This window comes from Camelina sativa, chromosome 11 (assembly GCF_030686135.1).
Source record: "Camelina sativa cultivar CO46 ecotype springtype chromosome 11, ASM3068613v1".
Classification (NCBI taxonomy): Eukaryota; Viridiplantae; Streptophyta; class Magnoliopsida; order Brassicales; family Brassicaceae; genus Camelina; species Camelina sativa.
This window is the reverse complement of record NC_141890.1, coordinates 35,559,692-35,584,063: the sequence shown is the minus strand read 5'-3', so window position 1 is coordinate 35,584,063 and position 24,372 is coordinate 35,559,692. Positions and strand designations below refer to the sequence as shown.

The window sequence follows — 24,372 nt, the reverse complement described above, 5'->3', positions numbered from 1 at the left end:
AGTTTTAAAAATGGTTTTTGGTTTTAGATTTTTTTTTTTTAGTTTTGATTTTTGGTGTTGATTTTTGTCTCTTTAAATCCTTGAATGGTAGTTTGTTTTCATTTTGGTTTAAAACCTTGAATGGTAGTTTGTTTTGAATGGAAGAAACCAAAAATAATAAAGATTATTAGTTTTTTTTTTCTTTTTCTTTTCTTGAAAATTTGTTAGAACACTCTAAACTAGATTTTCTACTATTTTTTAAGAAAACATGTTTTTCAGAAAATAGCTACAAAAAAATAGCCTCTTACAAAACCTAAAGCTAAAAACTACTTTAATAAATATTAGTAATAATTGTAAAATTTAATAAATTAAATGGAGATTAAGGCCAAATTTTCACAATTCTTATTTCTGACTGCCCAGAAAAACAAAGAGTTTTAGTTGGTTGTATTCAAAACAGACGAAAGAACAGTTGATTGGTTTTGTTTATTCTTACTACCACAGTAAGTAGTACAGACAGATAAGGTCCGAAGTATTCGAATATACGGATAGAAATTTTTTTAACCGTTTTTACATGGGAAACTCTCTACATTTTATGATTGTTATATTTTTGTCCAACACATCACGATTACATAAAACAAACGAGGAGCGGTGGTGGTGGGATACATCTCTGCAAGCTGAATCTGAAATTACCTGTAAAAGATCTGAGGATTTCATCAGCTCAAATATATAATAATATGCATTCTCTCTCAAAAACCAAGATTCTCTCATCTTTTCTCTCAGAGGTCATTTTATGTGGGGGTGGTTTTTCATGGCGTTTGCTGTATCTCTCTCTCTCTCCATCATTTTCCTTTTATTTCCGAAGAGAGAGAAGCTCGAAGCTTCTCAATTGATCTTCCCGAGTGTTTCTTGAAGCTGTTGCACGAGAGAAAGACAAAGTCTTGGATTCATATCCAGCTTGCATTCTCTGGCTAGTCGAGGGACGGCCATTACCACTGCCACTACCACCACCGCCGCTTGATGATACCAGACGACTTGAAACTCGGCTTTCGCTTGGTCCACCTGCAGAACTTGGCCTGGAGCTTGAGGCAGCAACGGCTTTCCTAGAAGAAGATGTTCTGTATCTTGACGAACTGTTTGGTCTTTCAGAGTCTCCTTGCTGCTTAAAAAAGAATTACAATTGAGTCATTCTGTATAATAATTAGTGGTTCAGATCAATGAATGCGTTGGTAAAGTAAGAATTTTTACTGTCTGCTTAGCGAAAGGTCCATCATCAGAGTTTCTCGATCTGGAACGATCACGTGGCGAAGAAGTTGTAGTCGGGTGTCTTCGGGAGAATGCCTCCACTGCACCCGGAGTTTTATAACGGGGTTCTTTTCAGACACAAATGGTAAACAAAACAAACTATTAGTGTGAGAAGCGAATGTGTGTGGTTCTAAAATTTCCAACAGAAGCAGGAGGAGAAGAATTTTTACCTGCGATCCTCTCTTGTCTTCCAATGGGATCTGCGTTGAATCCTGGTTTCGCTGTTGTATGGTGCTGAAAAAACCGAAAGATATACCTTTACGTTAAGCACACAGAAACTCAAAAGCCAAGAGAGTAAAAAACATAAGTAAGCGATTTCCAATAATCACCCTTGTTCGTGAACTAGAACCAGCGCTGGTTCCGATTTGAGGATACTTTAGGACTGTCCAGTCAAATACATAATCGAATTGATAACCTGTAAGAGTTTTATACAGTTTAAAAAATGAGACTAGAATGGCTTGAAACAGTAACTTTTTTTTTAATGAAAAATGATGTTACTGCGAACCTTCTCGGATGAACAAGTCGCGGAAAAGTCTCTTAAGGTAAGAGTAATCAGGTTTGTCATCAAAGCGTAAAGATCGGCAGTATTGGAAGTATGAAACAAATTCAGACGGTTGGTTTTTGCACAACACCTACATCAAAACATTCCGTTAACATACTAAACTCAGATAAAAAAGCAAGATTACTAACAAATGCCAAAATGAAAATTCTATAGGATTGTCGAGTAGTTAAAACCTCTATTGGAGTTGATACTTTCTTCTCGCTGATTCTGTCATACTTCTGCTTCTTTGTCCCCGCCTTTAATCCCTGCCACGGTAAGCTGATAGCCAAAAAAAACAAAACAGAAAGAGTTTAAAATTTGTTCAAGAAAAAATATACAGAAGTTGAAAGACAAAGTCGGAGAAGTTAATATACAGCTGTAGACTCTAACCTTCCTTTGATAAAATACATAAGCACATAACCAAGTGATTCTAAATCATCTCTTCGACTTTGTTCTGTTCAAACACCAGCAAAAATTAATTTAGGTATTTCGACGAAAAAAATACCCAACTACATATAATACCACAAAACAACACTCTTACCGACTCCAAGGTGAGTGTTGACACTTGCATACCGAGCTGTCCCAGTGAGATTTTTGTTTTCTCTGCCACAATATTTGAATTTTCCTTGAGTTCACGCAAATCAAGATGCAAAAATACCAGATCCTTGAGTAAGGATATGGGAAAGAAGAAAACACAGCATACTCTTACCTGTAAGGAATGTGCTTGTGAGTCTGAAGGTCTCTGTATTTCTTCCCAAGTCCGAAATCAATGATATAAACCTGCGATAGAGATACATTAGCTCAGAAGATTGAGTATAATATGTCTAAGCAAAAGTGTTTTTACACAAAGAGAGATTTTAGCACCTGATTTGCTTTGCGTCCAAGTCCCATTAAAAAGTTGTCAGGTTTTATATCACGGTGAAGGAAACCTCGAATATGCATATATTCAACCCTGTTAAGCTGAAACATAAACAGAGAAACAATCCCCTCCATTACGAACAAATTCATCTACTCAGAGAACATAAGAGTCGGAAACCAATTAGCAAATACATATAAACTCACTAATTGGTCGGCAAGCATGAGAACAGTTTTCAAGGTAAACTTCCTGTTGCAGTAGTTAAACAAGTCTTCAAGACTAGGACCTAGAAGGTCAATAACCATCACGCTGTACTCACCTTCAACTCCAAACCATTTAAGGTTCGGAATACCAGCTTCAAAAAGAAAGAAACGAAACAAAAACTGTTTAGTTATTCGCAAAAGAAGCATATACAATGAAGAGAAGACAATCATCACGAATCGAGGAGTTTCTACTATGATAAAATGCTAGTTGTAATTGATACTTACATCCTCCTTGAAGCAGCATATACAACTTTGACTCATAATGAAGCTGGGGGTGCTTGGTCTTCACATTTTCCTAATAATTGTAATTGATAAATAAGACATCAGAATGGAGAATTAAAAAAAAAAGTAAAGAAGCAAATCCAAAACCACAACAACAACAAAGCTCATCTTAATGACAGAATGATTCAAGAAAGCAAAACTCTTTCTCATCACCTTCATGTGACAATAATTTTTTTTTACAAACAAACAACATCACATGAAAGTTGCAGTTAAACTAAAAAGAACATCTTTTTTTTTTTTTTATGGTATTGATAAATGAGGTAAAATATTTTACCAGCTTGACAGCAACTTCTTCTCCTGTTTGAACATTTACACCTACAAAAATCAATCAAACAACATTTGTGTAAACCCAAGAATCATAAAATTTACCAAAAAAACAAAAAAAAAAAAGCGAAAATCGAATCGTCCCCATGGTCACCTAGATAAAGCTCTCCGAATGATCCACTACCAATTTTTCTTCCAAGCTTAAATTTCCCACCGATCACAAGATCCATCTTCTCCGATCTCGACAATTCCCAGAATCAAAAGAACCCTCTTTTATTTTCCCCTCAATTAGCCCCTGGATCTGTTTTCCAATTCAGCATTAAACTCTCCCCTCAGATTCACGAATTCAACATCCAGAGATCGATGAATCCAGATTCCAGAAGCCAATTCGCAATCAACGAGCTTTAAATACCAAAACCCACCATGAAACAAAAATTGATTGAACTCAGAACACTTCACCCCAAAGAGACCAGATTGCCAAAATTGATTAAACAACCCCTAATCAGAAGCGAAGAAAAGGCACAAACTTTGAGAGGGATTTGACCCGGGAATCGAGTACGAAATCGGATTTTCGTCGAACGACGAGAAGAAGATTTTGGGTTAAATTAATAAGTACTACGAAGAGGGACGGCGAGAAGAAATTGAGATTTGTGACATTTTTTTTTTTTGTTGCCTTTTTTTTTTACACTTTAGAAAAAAGAAGTTTTTTTTTTTTTTTAAGTTAGGTTTTTTTAAATTATTTGTACAGTCGGATAAATTAACAAAAATATCCTGATTAAGGTTTTGTGAAGGAAACAAAACAAAACAAAAAAAAAAATTGTCGGAAGAAGGAAACAAAAAATAATACGGTGGTTTTTTTTTTTGGTTTTTTTTTGATATTGAGAGGTTAAGCGTAACATGCTCTAACAGATTGATTAATCATGTAAATATTTTTTGGATATTAATATTTTAATTTTGTTATTTTTATACCCCAAAAAAACAACTTTTTTTTGTATTTTATGTAGCTAATTTTCTCATTAATTCATTATTTGTAAACTTTACTTATGCTCCCCATTATCTTGTACCTTTCCTCCATGAAAATCACATTACAAGCTCTCTTAATAAAATAAGCCCTTAAAAATGGATAATTCTTGGGTTCCTCTCTTATTCACCCCCTCTTAATTAAGGAAACAAATTATTAATTAAAAAAATAAAATTTGTATTTCATTCAATTTTAAAGTTATTAATTCTAAACATTATATTATAGTTTTTAATTATAACATCTAAATCCAAATTACTTTTTTATAAACCCAAAAATACATATAATTTTATTTAATTATGTAATCTAAACCTTAACCACTCTTGTTTAAACCCAAACCGATATTTATTTACTTTTAATTGTAAAATCTAAACTCTAACTACTCTTTTATAAATCCAAACCGACGTATAAATTTGTTTGAATGTAAAATCTAAACTCTAATCACTCTTTTGTAAATCCAAACCGACATATAATTTTGTTTAATTATAAAATCTAAACCCTAACCACTATTTTGTAAAGCCAAACCGACATATAATTTTGTTTAATTGTAAAATCTACACTCTAACCATTCTTTTATAAACTCAAACCGATATAATTTCCTTATTAAAAAATCTATTGAATTTGTTTCCTATTATGTTTTGTCTTTTCATTTTATTTTTGATATATTTTATTAATATGATATGATATGGCGTTTTGTTGTATTTTGTTTGGTTAGTTATGAGAGGGTGAATAAAAGAGGTTCACCCCAATAATTTTTCGTTAAAAAAAACACACACACACGCATACACACAAAAATTTTACGTTTAAAACAATGAGATATTTTGTTTCCTTTAATAATCGAGAAATCTGGAATCATTATAAATTAATAAAAAGTTCAGTCTTAAGTTGACTATGTGTAATTTTGGTCACAATTTCAATAATATAATAAGATAAAAGTTTTTGAAAATTCTATGTAAATATATGGTCATATCAATACTATAAATTAATAATTATATAACATTTTCAATATGAACATATATACATGTTCAAAACTTTAGTGAAATGTGACTTGTGATGTTTGTTTTTTTTAAAGATTTACATTAATTTTTGTTAGAGTTCATTTCTAATATTTTTACCATATTGAAACTTTTGGTTTTCTATTCAAGAAATGATAATTGTTGTTTTCTTTGTAATTGATTCTAAAAAATATGATTAAACCTTAACTTTTAATATATTGTAGCAAAATATTAATAAATTAGAAAAATCTCTCTGTAATTTAACTGTTAATTTATCGATACATTAATACATCTATCAATTAATAGTTATTCTCAATTCCAATGTTATTAATTTATATAGATTTTATAGCATTGCATTTGAGTTTTTGAAAGTGTAATATATATGAAAAATTAATGATTGTTAGGTGTTTAAACTCCTTGTGCTAATAATCGATGCTTTGATGTTTATGATTTTTTGTAGAAGAAAAGAGAAGCAAAGAGAGAAGAAGAGATAGACACACATATTACAAGTTCTCAAAGTCAAACATCGGCTAAAGTACGTCTTGGTGAGCTAACTGACCATCTCACAAGGTCTTATAGAATGTTTATAATCTGAGTACAAGAGACCATGAAAGATTGAAAACCTCTAGAGAGTCTATACAACCCACCTAAGAAGATAAGTTCTCTCTTACTCTCAAAATGCTCTCTAGATCTAACTCGCTTGCTACTCACGCTCTCTATTCTTATCCTTTTCCACAGCTTGCTCCCCTTTTATACACCTGAGGAGGCTCCTTGACAGCTCACTAAACCCAGGTGAGTCGAACCTCGTCATTTGTGAACGTAACAATGAACCCGTACACTGCAAAAGACGACAAGGAGCTAGTGTTGACCAGATATTACCGTTGCCAAACTTCGAATCTGTCGTGGACCTGTTTTCTTAAGTACTCGGCCCATAATCCTCAATTTCGGTCCATTAAGGATTTGGATCGACACTTCACAATGACTATAAGAATAATCATAAATCTAAAACGATTATCACATGATTATGAAGAAGATTATGTTTCTATATAGTTATTCACGACCTCAACCTCTCTTTCAACTTCTTGGGATTGATGGACGTTAATTTTTCTCTATGGTCCACACTTAGCAATTTCAGCAATGTCTACCGTTACATTCAATTTTGTCTTCACTATCCATGACAGAGCTTTTGTCCCCTTCTGATACTTGTATTTCAGTTGATCATATGATAAACTAACTGTAGAAAGTTCGGCCATGAAGAAAAATTAAAGAGAATGCATTTTCTCCGTCGATGGGAAGTCCAGTAATATACAGGACATCTTGGATGCCTAAAATCCACAGGGAACCCCTCTTCTTAAGTTGAAAAGTATAACAATTACGATCATAAAAGTGAACCAAGGCAGTCACAAGTTGCAGATTTTCTTTACCTAGATCTTCGTCAATATATAAAATACCATTTGAAACTAGCAGTTTTGACAAGGTTCAATATTTTTGGATCAACTGTCCAAGAGAGAAATTTAATTAGTTGGAATTGTAAATGATTTTGTGAGGAATTGATAGATTAAACTACTAAAGGATGTTTTGGACTTAGGATTTTGAAAGAGTAATACTGTATAATAATCATGAAACAAACAAGCGACTTGAAACCATAATTATAGATAGAGGGTAGTTTGTATATGGTTTAATTCAGTTTTTTAGTTGAACTGTTTAATTTTATTGTATATAGTAAATTTTAAACTAGTAAAAACTTAATAAAAAGTTTAAAAATTATGAATATTTAAACATATTAAAAGTCCAAAATAACACATATGGGTTATGATGGGACGAGTTTGAATCAATATTACTAAAAAATTGAAATATTATGAATTTGATATTTCAATACGGATTAAATCTTCATTTTGTTATTTTCTAACAACACCAATATAAGACATGTCGAATCGAATTAATTTAATTAAAACTCTTTTAAACAAAAATTGTTATGCGATATGCCATAAGTTAAATGTTAATTTCAACATATAATGTTAATTTTCTTTTTGCTATTTACATCCGCGTATTTATCCATGGGGCATGTTCGTTTCGTTGCCACAATCGGTAGTGACAGTTACTTCAACGTCCAAAATTTCTAATCGCAGAATACATTGTTTGTCGCAGCGTCATGCCGCAAATAGTTGCAACCATCAAACAAATAGAAGTATCTGCGTTTGCGATAGCCGCAGGTAAATGCCGCAACGAAACCAAGAGTGCCGGTCTAGTAATCATATGTTTTTACATGACTACGGAGAAGATTCACGTCAATTGGTGAATTATTACTCAATAGTATTGTGAAGGCGTGTAATATCCAATCTATCCACACCAAACTAGGTCTGGGCAAAATACTTGGATCCGAAGATCTGATCCGAAGCCGTATCCAAAATTTTAAAATATCCAAACGGGTTCCAAATCTCTAAATCCAAAAATTTGAATCCGAGCCTGATTCGAACCGGAATTCGAACAGATATCTGAATATACCCACATTATTAATACATAGTATAGTAGTAATATATTACTAATATTTATAATTTTAATAATGTAAATGTCCAAAATATTAAAATTTTTGGATATTTTAGATATTTCTAAGTATTTAAACTATTTTTTAGTAAATTTGGATAAAAATACTCTAAGTTTTTAGATTTGTTGGGTATTTTTGAATAAGTTAGACAAATTTTGATACTAAATTTTGAGTATTGAGAACTTAAGATAATCCGAATCTAAACCCAAAAAACCTGATCTGAAACCGACATGAACCTGGAGTCTAAAAATATCCGAACGGGTCCTATACTTCTAAAACCCGAAAACCCAAAAATCCGAAATAGGCAGGCATACACCAAACTTTGGACAGAAGCGGTTCAATTAACGTAAAATAATAATTTAATTTAAAACGGTGTTTTACATCGTTTCTTTCATTTTGTGTTATAAAAATGATCGGATTCTAAAAAATGAAATACCATAGAAAACAAAGACATTAAGTGGAAGTGCTCTTATTCTTACTGATCTCTTATAGAAGTTAAGATTCATCGGTAATACGCCATTTGTCTAGAGGACATAAATGGAGACGTAACAACAGGTTTCTTCTTCGTCTTCTTCTCGACTTTGGTTTCAGACCGGAGCCAAGATTCAACAACAGAGAGCAGATTTGGTGAGGTTTTGAGATCCTTGATGTCATCCAATTTGGCCGAGAGTTTCAGCTCTCCTCCATGAATGTAAGCCAGATGACTAGCCCATGTCTCTAGACCGTCGAAAATATGAGTTGCATATACAATTGTAGCTCCTCTCTACTCAAATATAAAACAAGAAAATTAGCATTTGATGTTTCTAACCAAAAGCTCATCGACATCTAAAGTCAAAGTGGATCTACTGAATGGCTTACTTGTTCACATTCTTCTTTAAAGAATTCCAACAAATCCATCCTAGCAACAACGTCGAGGTCGACAGTAACCTCATCCAGTAATAACACCTGTGACGATCATTACAAAAATTTTAAGGATCAGATTTGATGAAACAAACAAAACAGACCATGATGAAGAGTTGATGTCTACAAAATCAATATATTGGTTGTGTGTATTACCTTGAAAGGATGTAAAAGACCCATACATATTTGCACACGACGTCTCTGCCCATCAGAAACCTTATGCATACGCCATTGAAGATTGATATCAAGAAGATCAATCAACTTGTCTCTTCTCACAGGATCAATCCCTTCAACTGAAACACATAACATACTAATAAGCACAAAGAAACAATTCATCACTGTCCAAATATACGCATACTAGGATCAGAGAATCCCACCTCCAAATATCATATGTTCTGCTGAGAAATCTCCCTGAAGAGGAATGTCACCCTGAAAAAAATTTCCAAAAATATTCTCACATCAGTGTTTTTAACTGGAGATTTCATAAGAGTACAGGGTTGTGGTTTTTACTCACAGCAGAACCAGCAGTTTTACTCCATGATCCTCCAAGGTAAGACAAATCACCACTACAAACAAGCTCTGTATCATGAAATGCCGAACGATCAAGCACTTGTACAACGTTCTTTCCTCCAACCATATGCTTTCCAGCCAGAATCTTCAGTAATGTAGTTTTCCCTGTTCAATGATCGAAACCACACAACTACGATCATCATCTCTAGAACCAAATCGAACACTATCAAAACAGAATCACATTTCTATATTCGTCAAAGCCCCAAAAGCTATCTAGTTTCGATTCATAGATACAGAAACAACCAAAGAAATCAAGAAATCGAAACGATTCGATCATTTTTTTGTTTTTTTTTGTTTTACCAGATCCATTAGCACCAACTAAGAGACAACGAGATCCGGCGGAGAGATCGATGTTGAAATCGAAGAAAATAGGATCCTGGACATCGTAAGAAAACTGCATTCCGCTAACCCTAATCGCACCCCCACCATTTTCACCGTTCACCGCCATTTTTTTTTTTTTCCGATCAAAACAGACAGATAGAGAGATTAGTAAGTAAGTATATATCCCTTGTCTGCTTAATCTGTTGTTCTTTAAATACGTTCCGTTTAAACGTAGACCTGATCAGCCATTAGATTACGGCCACGTCATGATCTTTTCTGTCCATTAGATTTAAAAAATACTTTGGTCTTCCGTTGATACGTTTAACCTGCAGAACGCTGCCACGTCACTTAATGTTTCTCACCGACACCAGAAAGAAATGACGTCGTACTGGTTAGAGATGACATGTTGTAATTTGGCACAACAATTTTTACACTCTCAAGTCTTTCAACTAGTGCAAAATTGTAGGTTAAATGGAGTCAGTCGCCTACAATTATGAAATGTAAATTTTGGATTTTGCAACACTTTTTTGACAAGTTAGAGAAAAATAAGTTGAAACAAATGTCTTTTTGATATTTGATTACAAATAGGATATTGACAATCATATCGAATAAATTATACTAATCATAATTTATGTCAACAGTTTTATATTAATTCAAAACTAATTAATAGTTTTAACTTTATTTTTTAGATATAAAAGTTTGTTATTTAAAATCTTTTTTAAATCATAATTTTGAAACACCATTTTACATATTTTATATATTGTGTATATAATAGATTTTCTAAAGATTAAATATATCCCATAAACTCAAATGTTTTTTAAGATGTTAAAAAAAAAAAAACTCACGTGTTTTTATGTTTAGCATCAATATGAATAAATTATAATTATAGTGTCAAGTTTTATTCTAATTAATCTCTCTCTCATATTTAAGAGAGAAAAAGAGACGATTTATAAAATTTGCGGGATTTTAGATCTCTCTCATCTTATCGAATTGGATTATGTATGTTCTTATTCGATTCTAAATATATTTTTTAGTCTAGATCGGATTCTTCTTCGACTAATACCATATCTAGTTTGTTAGAAGTTTTAAGCGTAACTAATTGTTTTCTTCTTCTAATGAACTATATATGCTTTAAAAGCATTTGCGTTGATGGTTTTTTTCAAAGAGTTTTTCATGATTTAAATAATAAAAATAATGAAAAAGATAAAAGAAAATAAGATACATTTGTCATGTGAAAAATTCAGAGAAATCTTTGAAAATTTTTACCTCCAATGGTTGATTAAAATTGAAAAAATGGATTGAACAAAATTGGGTTGAATAATATTCAACTCGTTCATCTTCAAATAGTGGTTGAACAAGTTAAACATTTTTGCTGTAGGATTAGTTTATTTTTTCAACTTTTTAAGTTGAACGAACTGAATAATTTTTTCCAATCTCTTCAACCTTTTAAATACCAATGGTGAAAATTAGTTGAATAATTTTTTTCAATCTGTTCAACGATTTGCACCCTATTTGTCATATGTTTCTTTATAGTTGGACAAATGTTTTAATTATCACTTAAAATTTAAATAAATAGTTAAAATGATTAAAATATTATATATGATAAAAACTGAGAGAGATTCTCACCAATGTACATGGTCTAACCGGGCTCATCTTTTTTTTTTGTGAGCAACGGCGGACCTATGTAGGAGGAAGGGGTCAACTGACCCCCTAAAATATCAAAATAATTGTTTTTGCATGTAAAGCAATGAACAATCAGTAGCAAAGTTGGTTGGTCCCCCCTAGTTTGACCCCCCTAACCAGAGTTGGATTCTCCACTATTACCCCAACAATCATTTTTTTATATATTTTAACAGTTTTTTTTTAAATTGACCCCCCTAATTTTTTTCCCTGGGTCCGCTACTGTTTGTGAGTGAGTAATATCTTCATAGTCCACTGAGAGAGCTTACAAGATAGTTATGAGGTGAAACTTTCCTTTGAAGACTGGATTTTTGAGAGATTTTAAACATTTTTCAAAGTGGTTGCATGGAATCTTTAGTCGATAGAAATAGAAGTCAGCAATCTCTGTAGAAGAAGCTCTAGATGTACGTTCGATTAGGCCCGACCAACAGAGCAGAGATGGTTGATCCACGATCTCTCTCAAATATAAAAATGTCACGTAACCAACGTGTGTCCAACCTGAGTTGGAGAGATGTTGTAAGAGGTGGTGCTGGTTGATCCACGATCTCTCCAAGATTCCAACTCAGGTTGGACACGCGTTGGTTACGTGACAGTTTTTTATTTGAACAAATAACTGACATTACAAGAAATAAAAAAAGAAAAAAAACCTTACTAACGATTTCCGACATAACTTTTTTTTGTGACGTTCTAGAAAAGAGACATACTAACTTGGCCGAAAATTTGTTGGTATAGCCTGTGTCCGACAGCTAACCGATGGATTTAGGCATTTAGCCGTCGGTTAAAACTTGTGTACTTGTTTTAAGTAAGGGATTAAGCTAGGTTTTGAATTTTAATCAAAAGTGTAAATGGTTATTGGGCTAATGAGAGTAAAAACATAAAAGATGTTTAAGAAGAATTATTATTACTCTCATAAAATAACTTTACAAGATACAGTACATGGAGTTATATAGAGATAGAAATAATGCTCATTTCCTAAATTAATATATTGACAAATCCACAACACTTCCATCATCAAACCTCGATCTCCGTTCATAGTCTTCGTTGATCTCGACTCGGTTGGGATCAATCTCAGCGATCTCCCAATTTAAAGGTCATATACACTCGAATGTGAGAAAGGTTAAGAATTCCCATTTCGAAGACTTCGACTAATATGGATATAATATGTAAACTATAAGAGGTTATAAAATTAAAAAGTGGTAAAATACAAAGAGACGATCGAGAAAAACAAAAGTAGATTTTATTCAGAAAAGGAGTTGCTTTTTACAGGTAAAAAACCTCGACAAAACTAGTTACATTATTATTACTATTTAACTTCCTTTTACAGTAGAGCCTCACTGTTAAACGCCGCCGGTTTTAAGCTCTTAAGCTGCAGCTACCCTTGGCCTTCCGTAGCTAGCTGGGCCACTGCTGTGAGTCAAAGTTGTCTCGAGTGTGTTGAACTTGACCCTCTTTGCCTCCTCGGGTGAGATTTCGAATCCATTGGTTATGACCGCTAATGGTAAACCTCTCAAGACTGAGGTTCGTCCCGCAAGAGTGTTGATCTGTGCGTTTGCATTTGTTTTGAACTCGACCCACCGGAACTGGTCGCTTGTTGCGCGTTTCACCACCGAGAAACCTTGAGGTACGACAATAAGCTGTCCTTGAGAGACTTGTCCGTCGAACACTCTGTCACCGTTGTCGTTTACGATCTGTACTTGGGCTTCCCCGTCTGTCACGTAAAGAACCGCGTTGGCGTTTGCGTTCCACTGTGGAAGCACCATTGCGTTCTACACGCACACACGTTTCAAGAGTAAGTTTAAATGTAGAAATGGACATATTATAGAGAACCGAATCAAAATGTCCACCCTCATTCACATGCATGCAAAAGTTTACTTGGTTTAAGCTTAGTTAGATGATAAAAATAATATATATATATTTTAACTTACTTGACGGATAGATCCACGGAGGGCTGAGAGACGGATGAAGCGAAGGATGGGGAGATCGTAACTGTTGAGAGTGCTGATGTAACCGAGCTGTGGCTTGTACACGTCAGCACGAGACGGGTCATCAAGGTTATCAACGGACCTGGCACTGCATATGGTCTCCTCTAAACCGTTACCTACTCTTTCTTCTTCCTCCTCCTGAGGTCTCTGGCCCCTCAAAGGTGGCCTAATGACACCGAATGGACCTTTTACTCGGACAATGTTTCCACGGTTGTCATCTTGGTTCTGAAGTTGTTGCGCTGTCTGAAGATCGATCTTCAAAGCTTGAGCAATAACCTCAGGTCCGAATCCACTGAAAATGTTCTTTTGTGGCTGTTGCTCTCGTCCATGTAGCCATACTTGGCCTTGTGGGTTGTTTCCAGCTAAGTAAAATGGCTTCATTACACACACCAAAAAAAACCGCATCAAGTTTTGTTATTTTGTGACTAGATAATGATATTATTTTGAGGTTTTGGTTTTATATGTACCCTTGGATTGCGGTCGAGCTGGTTCTGGTGACTGGCTAAATCGAAGACACTCACGATGACAAGTGGTTGCTGTCCGTCGTTGTAGAACCACTGTGCTACTCCGGGAGTTGTGGCAATGGTGTCGCCGCTCCTTATGTGCTCCACTTTCTGGTGCATGTCATGGAACCTTTGGCTTTGACCTTCTTCACCCTGACCCTCGAACTGTCTGCCTTGGCGTGGTTGGAACACTGATGAGTCTTGGAATGTCTCGGCGCATCCCGGGATCACTTTTCCCATAAGACCTCTTCCTATATATAGTGCATTAAGATATATTTGATCAAAATATGAATCCCTAACAATGCATTTGTTCTAAAGAGCATGGACCATAGAGTCACGAATTCGAGTCTCGAAATAGACAGAATCGTACGTACCTTGAGCCACGAAGGAGAGTTTCGCGGTGTTAACAAAAGAGGGCAAGTAGAGACCCTTAGACTCGATGACATAACGTGTGAAGGAGACGCCTGAGCATCGGAGCTGAGGAGCGTGGTGGTCCCACACCTCGATGCGACCAGCCTCACTCTTCAGTACGTGTGATGGCTCGAGCGCATTGAGCTGGTCGAGTTGGCACTCGTTTGGAAACTGCTGAGCTGTGTAGCCATGGAAAAATATCAAAAGTGTTAAGGAGAAAGAAAGAAGAGAAGAGACTCGAGCCATTTTTGTTTTTCTTTCCTACTTTTTGTGGTTTCTTACTTGCGTTATGTAAAGCTATTTATAGAAGATTTATTTGAATTTTATTTATGAAAAGTTATTGAAGGATAAATTGATTCTAACAAGAACCAGGTATATAGAATCGACTATGTACAGTTTACACTTCACTTGAATTGCTACGTTTATGTCTTCATCGGAAAATAAATTTTGGCTTCACGCTGTAAAGAAAACATATTAATGAACGGAGTCGACACATTTCATTTTGCATGGCTTATTTGGGTGCATGTTTCTTACACATCAGCTTTGAGATTGGCACGTAATCTTTATTTATTTATTTAGTAACAGGACAAATTTGTATTTAATTATATATTTATTGTGTACAACTCCATGATGTATATAAACCATTTTCTGTAGATGCCATCCGGCCGTACGCATGGATATGCTATTTTGACAACAAAATTATTAAAATTTGGTTATGTTATTTATTACTCATTAGCTAATATATAAACAGATTAGACCGTAATTATAAAGAGAATATTAATAATGAAACATGAATTAAGAACTAGAATATTAAGAATAGTGAAAACTAAGAAGATGATGATCAATAGCGACAAAAATCTATTAAGGAGAATATGATGCTGGAGAAACCCATTTGGATATATATCTAATTAAATATTATTTAGCTTTTTTTTAATTTTATTTTTTTAAAACAAAATTGATCATTACAAACATGATATTGTATCATCGTGGTTTCTTAGACTATCTCCACTATAGCATTCCTCCTAAGTTATTCACATATTAATTAATTATATAATTAATATTAAATTAATTAAAGCAATTTTACGAAAACTTAATAAATTCATCTTTCTACTAGAAAACTCTAAAAAAAGTTTATCAATCATTTAAATAATAGTTTTTTAATTTGTATTTATTAATTATCAAATTTTGATAATCTAAAATTATAAAACAATTATTTAATTTTTTTTATATTACATAAAATAGAAAACAATAAAATTTTACAAATTTTGGAATATTAAACATATTTTTAAAAATTCGGAATAGTAAGCATATTTTATAAAATTCGAAATATTAAACATATTAAACAAAATTCGGTATAAAAATTATTGTGCGGTTGCACCAAATTTTTGTCCGATATGTTTAATCAAGTCTTTTTCCAAACGATCATGCATTTGTGTATCATGAACGTCATTTCGAATGCCCATCATATTATTTAGATTTGTTGGCATATCTGTGGAAAACGATAAATCAACACGAGAAGTTCCGCTTCCTTCTCCGTGATAGAACTCTGATGGATCGTAGAAATTGTAGTCATGTCGTTCGTCTTCCACTATCATGTTATGCAAGATGATACATGCTCTCATTATTTTTCCTATTTTTCTTTTATCCCAAAAAAGTACGGGATTCTTCACGATTGCAAATCGAGCTGATGTGCACTCTTTGGACTATTGGAGCTGGTGGTACATCCGGGTGAGTGTAGTTAGTTGTATTGGATCTCCTCCACTATACTATCAACTTCCTCCTCTACAATTTCATCAACTTCTTTATTGGAACTCCAATTAGACATTTTTTGACAATTTGGGTTGTTGGAAGGCTTATGGGAAGTTTGATTTATTTTGTAATCGAAAAGGGTTTTTCTTAGAAGGTATATTTTGTAATGGAAATGGGCTTGTACAAATTTTGTAAACTTTGTAACACAAACTTTGTAATGGAAATTTTATTTTGTAACAACAAGAAGTGAAGATAAGAGGAAAGAGATGAGAAGAATGGGAAGAGAAGAATCAGATGAGAAGCAAATGTAGTTATGAAAATGTTGTTCAATATATAGACTTAACAAAAGAGACACAACCAAACAAACTACTTCACGGGTTAAAAAACATGACCATCACTTTTCAAAACCCATTCACGGGTTGGAGAAGTCGTGACTGTCCTTGCAAAACAAATACAACCCTTACAAAAGGCAAAATCCATACAATCCTTACAAAAGACAAAAGCCATATAGACATAACCCTTCACATCAAACATGTTTCCCTTCACGTGACATGTTCCACAACAAGACAGCTTCTTCCCTTCACGTGACATGTTCCACAACAAGACAGCTTCTTCCCTTCACGTGACATGTTCCACAGCTACATTTGATGACCCGAAACCTGAAACAAAAGAACATAACAAATGTTAAACACAAACACAAAAACAAGAATCGAAACACAAATGTTAAACAGAAACACCACACAAGACACAAGACACAAACTTAAATGTTGAACACAAACAAAAGAACATAAAAAATGTTAAACACAAACAAAAGAACATAACAAATGTTAAACACAAACACAAGAACATAACAAATATTAAACACAAACACAAGACAAATAAGAACAAGAGTAACATAACAAATAAAGAGAATCGAAACCTAAATGTTTGTCAACATTTGGTCAACGAGTTTGTCCCTAAGAAGTTGTTCAGCAGGTGTTAGTTCAGTCTTGTTAAGCAGGCTGTCTAGCAGTCTCATTTTGTCGTGACTCTCATTAGCCGCTTATTCTTGATCCTTCATTGCTATGATCTTATCTAACTTACCCACAGAACCATCCTCCACATCACTACTCACATCCGGTTTCTTCCCTTTTTTCTTAGAAGCTTTAACCCCAGGAGGCCTCATCTTAGCTCCACCATTGCACGAACCGGGTGAGTATGCTCCTTCTGAAGCGAGCTTAGTCCGCTTATGGCTACACTCCTCCGTGATCCATTTCTGATCATGCTTCAATTCCCTCCAGCAATGTCCTAGCAGAAATGGCTTGTTCATGCCGTTCTTGTAAAGCTCATACGCCATGCTCAATACATCATCTTCTGATTCTCTACTCTTCCTTCTTGCACTCGCTTGTGCGTAACACCCCATAAAATTATTGACTTGGTGGTTTATCTTGTTCCACCTAGCCTTACATTGTGAAGGCCCTCTTGCATTTGAACTAGATGATCCATCATTTTCTTTGTAGTAGTCAGCAACCCTCTTGTAGAAACTATCAAGCCGCTGCTCATTACTTACAACTGGATCCTTGCTTGAGGTTGACATCCTCCTCTGCACTCCACCGCTTTCTACTTCCTCTGCCTCTGTCTTCTTCATTCTCATCAACCATAACCTCGATATAGTCTTCAGATTCAGATGCGGGGTTAAAGTTAAGAGTCTGAGAAGCGAATGTAGAGGTAAACTGAGGTTGAGAAGAGAATGTAGAGGTAAAGTTGATAGGTTGAGAAGAGAATGTATTTGGAAGAATCGGATTATCAGAGACATTGGAATCTTTTTGAGAATTCAAAAGATCAACCAAACTTGGCTATGAAAAACGATAAGGGTTTCTAGGATCCATTGCTTGTGTTAGTGAAAGCTAATGTAAACGAATAGGGTTTGGTTAGAAAAACTTAATGGTATTGGTCAATGCTTAACATTGAGGGTTTATATTGAGCTCAAGGTTAGTTTAGGTTTAAAATAAAAGGTTAATTGAGCTAAAGGGTAATGAGTATTAGTAGAAAAGAGCTATATTTACATGTTGAAACTCTTTTTCAGTAAATCTCTATGGGTAAAAGTATTCTAAAAGATGATGCTTAAAGTCAATACTAATTTCAAATACAATCATATAGGTTTTGAAAAATTTTAAACCCTAAACTCAAACTCAAACACTTGAGCATATAACACAACAACACTTGAGGAAATTTTAAACACAAATGTGTTTTGTAAAATTTTAATCACTTGAGCAAATAAGAAAAAACAGTTCATCATTAACACTAACAAAACATCAAAGATTCAACACACGGTTCATCCCAAACACTAACAAAACATCAAAGATTTAAACATAAAACATCAAACATCAAAGATCTGATCACAATTATTTATACAAAACATCGAAGATTCTCACAATCAAATGCTAATACACACGGTTCAACACACACTCACACGGTTCACACAAACACAGACATAACACTTCAAGAACATAAAAAACCTACTCATTCATCCCAAACACAAACTCAAACAATACGTAACAACAACATTTGCAATCTAGAGTACCATACCTTTTCAAGTGAGATAACACAACTGCTATGTCCACTTCATGTTTCCCTCCACGTCACCATTAAACCGCTACATCCAGTTGATGAAAACCTCGCACAAAATAATAAATCGATTAAGAACACCAATCAAATTCATAAAAAAGCTACTGATTCATAAAAACTATCAGACAATAAATCGATAGAAAACGAAACCCGTAATCCCTCCAATCAAATTCAATTGAACATCAAACTAATCTCATAATCTACGCCTAATAAGTCAAATCGACACAAACATTTAACCATTATAACAATCAATCAGATTAATCCGATTCCCTAACAATTAAAGACCACCCAATGGATAATTACAAAAACATGCAATCAATCAGAAATGAGAAACGAACCTTCTCCCTCCGATTCGTTAGGGTGTGGACCTCGCCGTTAGTTTCAGGGCACCACCAGAAACAGCCGCCGTCGTTGTCCCACCAATAGAAACCTCCACCGTTGTTTGTCGTGAGAAACGAACCGTCAGATCTAACAGTTTTGCTGATCTGGAAGCCATCGCCTCTAGGTAACCAACAAACCATAAGATTTAATTCAAAAAAATCAAAGGATTCAACTTGAATCCATTGATTTTTTCCGATTTCAGAACAATCGCTTAAACAATCGCCGCTTCATTCGACAGAGAAGACAGAGAGAAAGTTGGGAAGAAAGAAGAAGAAAATGGCGAAAAAAATAAATTTGCTTTTATATTTACGACCCAACCAATGATAAAACGTCACATAGCGTTCTTAAGGGGTTGCTTCAAATGCTTCCCACAACAACGATTCTCTATTTTTTGGACCTATTAATGGGTTTTTATTCAATAATTGGGGGCCAATTACATGAGTAACCCAGAGAGCATCTCCCAGTAATGATGCTCTTAGAGCATTATTATCGGTCATCTTTGTTTTGAAGGTTCTCAAGGTTTTTTCTAATATATATATATATATATATATATATATATATATATATATATATATTATTTTATTATTTAATTAAATTTATTGTCTACCACCAGTAAGAATAAACCAGCTGTTAACTTTTTCTCTCATCTTTGTCTCTAAATGTCACTGCAGAGACATTCTATATGAAGATTTAATCTTCTTCTCTCTTTTTTTTTTAATTATTTTTTTGATACTCCATGGAAGACACTACCGATGGGAGTGCCCTTAGGGGTTCTTATCAGACCATATGCATGGTAGTCTTTCACTAAATTTTTTTCATCACCAAAAAAATTAATAAAATATAAAATAAATTTTTAGTGTAAAAATTTTTCAAAACAAATGAGAAATTTTCTAAAGGTTTTTTTTTTGGGTTAAATACTTGATTTTATTCACATAACTTCAAGTATAAGAGAAGGATATAAAGATCCAAGGTCTAAAACAAAAGCATACAAAAGCATTCCCCAATACTACACAAAAAAAGATAAGATATATCAACAATGAATCCAAGACAGCTTTGAAGCACAAACTAAAAAGTAAATATTACATGAGAGGTCACAGTGTGTCGATAAGTTTTCCATGAGAACCTTAATGAAAAAATAGATGGTCATTGTCAAATAAAGACTAGGTGACGTTGAAAATGAAGTCATGTCTAAGCATCTCGCTAGCGCAAGAAAAGCTTCTTGAGGTAGTACAAGGGCGATAACATGAAACTTCATGAACTTGGGAGCAAGAAACTCTCCAAAGAAGCTATAGGAAGGATGCATCAAAGGTAGATGTCAAACCGTGACATAAAAGATGGAGTCTCTCTTGCATAAGAGTCATGGCTATGGAGATTAAGGCTTCTACAAAAAATTTGTAGTCAGCATGATATGGACAAGTTATAGTTCAGTTTTACAGGCGAAAGATGGATGATGGTTTCTAATGGTTTCGAAAAAGGCAAAACATGTAGGATCGAAGGTTTTTCGATGGTGGCTAAAGTCGCTAGCTAGTATTGAAAAAGGGTGACTATTGGCTAAGGTATTCCATAGCCATAGTCATGTTGTTGGCAATAAGAGTTCAGAGATGAAATGCCAAGAAACTTTGGAACCATGGAGCAGAGGTGATTGCCATATAAGGAGCAGATACTAGGGATCTAACTAAATGAATAAGCAAACCTAGCAGTCTAATCGGTTTATCTCTTGAGAGGATTTTTCGGTCTCAGAGAAGATAAATACGATCTAGACCTAGATAAGAGCTAGAGTTTGCCAACAAATTAGAATAGGTGGACCTTGTTTTTTAGAAGATGGGCTAAGGGTGAAAAACTATTAATGGGCCAACTTCATGAATCTGGTCCACCAAAAAAAAACTAGAGTTTTCTTTTGGTGGCCATAGGAAGCTCGATGCGCGATGGCTGGTCGGAGGAATTACCAAAATTTGCAATGAATAATATATATCTCCGAAGGAAGCAGTTTCGGCCCTGCCAAGCTTTGGCGATGGTGTGGGGTTGAAGTGGAGGTCCACGAAGAAGTGAAAACCATGGTCCTGAAAAAACTCTTGCCATGCACCGTCAACATCTTCCCCAACGAGGCATAACTGATGGTACAAGAAGCTCTCATGCCATCAACGAAGACGAGGTAAATTTTCCATGCAACAACGAAATTACGAATCATAAGTTGTGTAGTGCAAAGAACTTTAGATCCGTAGATAGAAAAACTGGGTACATAGAAAAGGTGGAGTGGTTCGCTGGAATTCTGCTCGAACCGTTGATTGAGAAATTGCCCAAATTTGGAGTTGACATAATAGATTGAGAACGGTAGCAAAAGATTAGAAAAATGGAGAAAAAGTTTAAAAAAGAATAGTTAAAAAGGAGAAAAAAACAGAGAGAAGCAGAGTGACTGATCTCTGACGCCGGTGAGCCGAAGCTACACCGACGCTGGAGAGTGAAAAGATGAGATTGCCTCGAAATTTGTATTTGGGAGAGTTTCTCTTTTTATTTTATTCGGTAACCTTTTTCTTAAAGTTTTTTTTAAATGAGAAACTTTTGGGAGAAACCCGCATTGTACATGCTCTTAAGTTTCTACTTTAAGAAACTCTTTCTCATTTCTACTCTATTTCTTATTTTTTTATTCTTTAATTTTTTTTTGTGTCTTTAAAACAAAAAAATAATAATTATTATATAATACTCTAGACATTCATTACAAGTTTCTAAAAAAATGAATTTAACATCTCCTTTTTAAGACACTCAATTAAATTAATAATAAAGTAATTATAAAAATTATTTAAGACACCTACACTAATAAAAACACTCTTTACCATTATCGGTTATCTCTTTCATTGTGTCTTAAAATTATTTTAATATTAAATTTACAACACTTATATATGTTGAGATTTAAATGGGCCTGCGGAGACACCAATTTTAGTGGAAAACATAAGTTTATAATATTTTCATTATATTCAAAATTATTTAAAGATATCTCCAAAATTGTTATCGATGAAGATGGTTTTAATTTAGATTATTTCCATGGGTCATTTTTTGGTGAATATCTAATTATTTTTTTATAACTAATTTTAATATTATTTAATTGAAAGTATCTTTAGAGTGTCTAGAAATGAACAAAAATGTTTTCAATTAGACATTTAAAAGTTGGCTTAACGAGCGCAGATGCAGATCCAGAAGCAATGAAACCAAAAAAAAAATATCTTTCTTGTTCTTCTACTTAATAACTAAAACTTGAAGTTAGGTTTTACCTCAAAAAAAGATCCTAGATTAGTAATTCTATGGAAAATATACAAAAACATTTTTTGATACTCTTAAGACACCCACAATTACATAATATTAGAATTAATTATAAACAATGTTTAGACACTCATCAAATATAACTGATGGAGATGTTTTAAACTAGAAATTAGCTTCTCTTAGTAAATTTACAACATATATACATATATATGTATTACTATTAAATATTAATGTATATATTAATGTAATTGTAAGATAAAATATAAGAGAGGAAGAACAAATCTCTCTTAAGAGCATCCATATTGATAAGACCACTTCGACCAGTGTATATAGAAGTTTCTTATAAGTTTGCAAAAAAGATTTTACTAAGCATCAAGTGTTAAAGGGACATTCTCAAAAATACATTTTTTTGCATGTCCCTTTTTTAAAATACCCCTCCATGTTGACCATTTTTAAAAGTACCTCTCTTTATGTACAAAATGACTAAATTACCCTTTTTGTGATAGCAAGAATGTATATTCACAAAAATCGAAAAAAAAATCCGCCAAAAATTATTTTTTTCCGTCAAAATAAAAAAATTTCTTGCCAAAACTACGAAATAGGATTTTTCCGCCAAAAATTTTGAAATTTTACCTTTAAAAAACCTTTTAAATGCTTTTACAAGGTGTTTAAAATATTTTTAAAAGGTGTTTAAATTTTTTTAAAAGGTTTTAAAAGATTTTTAAAAAAAATTTTATAAGATTTTTATAAAGCATTTACAAAGTTTTACAAGGTTTTATAAGGCTTTTATAAAGTTTTTAAATCGTTTAAAAACTTATTAAAACCTTATAAAATCCTTGTAAATTTTTTTGTCGAAATTTTTGTCAAACTTTTTGGCGGGATTTGTTTTTTCAAAAAGTTTTTGGCGGGAAAATTTTATTTTTCATTTTATTGATAAAATATTTTTCATCTAAAAGTTAAAAATTTAAGGAGAACAAAAATGAAAATGACAAAAAGAGGTATTTTTGAAAAGGGGTATTTTTGAAAAGAGTATATCAAAAATGTTTTTTTAATAAATTCTCATAGTTAAATTAGATATTTTAGATTTCTTAAAAATCTGTGTGTGTCAATTTGTGATTGACTGGGAAGAAAAAAGAAAAAGAAAATTTTGTTATGAATATATCTATTATAGTATGGATGCCCATTATCGACCCTAGATTTGTAAATCCTAATATGTATCCCTATATATATGGAGTAATAATACAACAGAACAATTTCCTAAACCTTTTGGATAATCGTCTAAAAAAACCTAAATCTAAACCATAAGTCTCTAATCGATGCCGTCTTCTTTCTCCGATGATGTCTCCGACCTTCAGCATCACTTATTCTCATCCCGTCATCAAGATAAGTAATTTTAGTCGAGTTAATCAATATGTCTTTGATTACGTGATCAATTTGTTTGATAACTAGTGCTTATTGTCTGTTTGTATATTATATGTATACATGGTTTTATATAGACAAGCACAAACTTCTTGCTTATTCGGTGTGCATATTAACTGCTTTGTTAAATAGTTTGGTTAACCAGCGCTCTATATATTGTTTCATTAGAAAGATTAGTTTTAATCTCATGATCTGCTTTATTATTTAATATGCCAATGCTTTATTATTTAATATGCCAATGCTTCATGATCAATCGATCGCATGGCTTAATTCTGCTTATCAAGGATACATGTTAGTTATTATGCATCGTAATTTATCAATTATATATTGCATCATAATTTGTTGTTGACCGTATAGTCTTTATTAAATTGTCGATCTATATACGTAAGAAAGAAAAAAAATCATCATGAGATCTTTTTCATGTCTTCTTGCTTCATTATCAGTGTTACGGTTTGATTGTTTTAGTTATTTTATTATCTTGTCTGGTAAATAGTTGGTTTGTTAAAACCGAGACATATTTTGTTGTTTAGTTACCGAAATCTATAATCA

The 24,372-nt window shown here is 33.4% G+C and overlaps 4 protein-coding genes across 5 annotated transcripts; all 4 read right to left on the bottom strand.

The window, feature by feature from the left end:
- Nucleotides 1-499: 499 nt before the first annotated feature.
- On the bottom strand, nucleotides 500-4,386 carry LOC104725052 (casein kinase 1-like protein 7). Of its 2 annotated transcripts, none has more exons than XM_010443646.3 (14): nucleotides 3,642-4,386; nucleotides 3,498-3,538; nucleotides 3,167-3,236; nucleotides 2,885-3,033; nucleotides 2,687-2,782; nucleotides 2,532-2,602; nucleotides 2,364-2,425; nucleotides 2,213-2,276; nucleotides 2,017-2,101; nucleotides 1,787-1,913; nucleotides 1,611-1,696; nucleotides 1,452-1,515; nucleotides 1,225-1,349; nucleotides 500-1,135 (listed from the first exon to the last, which is right to left on the bottom strand). In XM_010443646.3, exons 1-14 carry the CDS (start codon nucleotides 3,715-3,717, stop codon nucleotides 830-832), a joined length of 1,422 nt encoding a protein of 473 aa, XP_010441948.1. In that variant the 5' UTR covers nucleotides 3,718-4,386; the 3' UTR covers nucleotides 500-829. The 2 variants fall into 2 exon arrangements, with proteins under 2 accessions (XP_010441948.1, XP_010441947.1); XM_010443645.3 differs by having other exon boundaries at nucleotides 500-1,138; nucleotides 3,642-4,288.
- Nucleotides 4,387-8,386: 4,000 nt separating this feature from the next.
- Nucleotides 8,387-10,038, bottom strand: LOC104725053 (ABC transporter I family member 21-like). Its single transcript, XM_010443648.3, has 6 exons — nucleotides 9,816-10,038; nucleotides 9,460-9,620; nucleotides 9,323-9,374; nucleotides 9,102-9,238; nucleotides 8,904-8,990; nucleotides 8,387-8,808 (listed from the first exon to the last, which is right to left on the bottom strand). Exons 1-6 carry the CDS (start codon nucleotides 9,961-9,963, stop codon nucleotides 8,548-8,550), a joined length of 846 nt encoding a protein of 281 aa, XP_010441950.1. The 5' UTR covers nucleotides 9,964-10,038; the 3' UTR covers nucleotides 8,387-8,547.
- A 2,695-nt stretch (nucleotides 10,039-12,733) lies between these two features.
- On the bottom strand, nucleotides 12,734-14,901 carry LOC104725054 (12S seed storage protein CRA1). Its single transcript, XM_010443649.3, has 4 exons — nucleotides 14,376-14,901; nucleotides 13,966-14,252; nucleotides 13,442-13,873; nucleotides 12,734-13,282 (listed from the first exon to the last, which is right to left on the bottom strand). Exons 1-4 carry the CDS (start codon nucleotides 14,656-14,658, stop codon nucleotides 12,878-12,880), a joined length of 1,407 nt encoding a protein of 468 aa, XP_010441951.2. The 5' UTR covers nucleotides 14,659-14,901; the 3' UTR covers nucleotides 12,734-12,877.
- Nucleotides 14,902-16,779: 1,878 nt separating this feature from the next.
- Nucleotides 16,780-17,788, bottom strand: LOC109127392 (glutathione S-transferase T3-like). The gene is made up of 2 exons (XM_019232026.1): nucleotides 17,245-17,788; nucleotides 16,780-16,820 (listed from the first exon to the last, which is right to left on the bottom strand). The coding sequence occupies exons 1-2, from the start codon at nucleotides 17,786-17,788 to the stop codon at nucleotides 16,780-16,782; spliced, it is 585 nt and encodes a 194-aa protein (XP_019087571.1).
- Nucleotides 17,789-24,372: the final 6,584 nt, after the last annotated feature.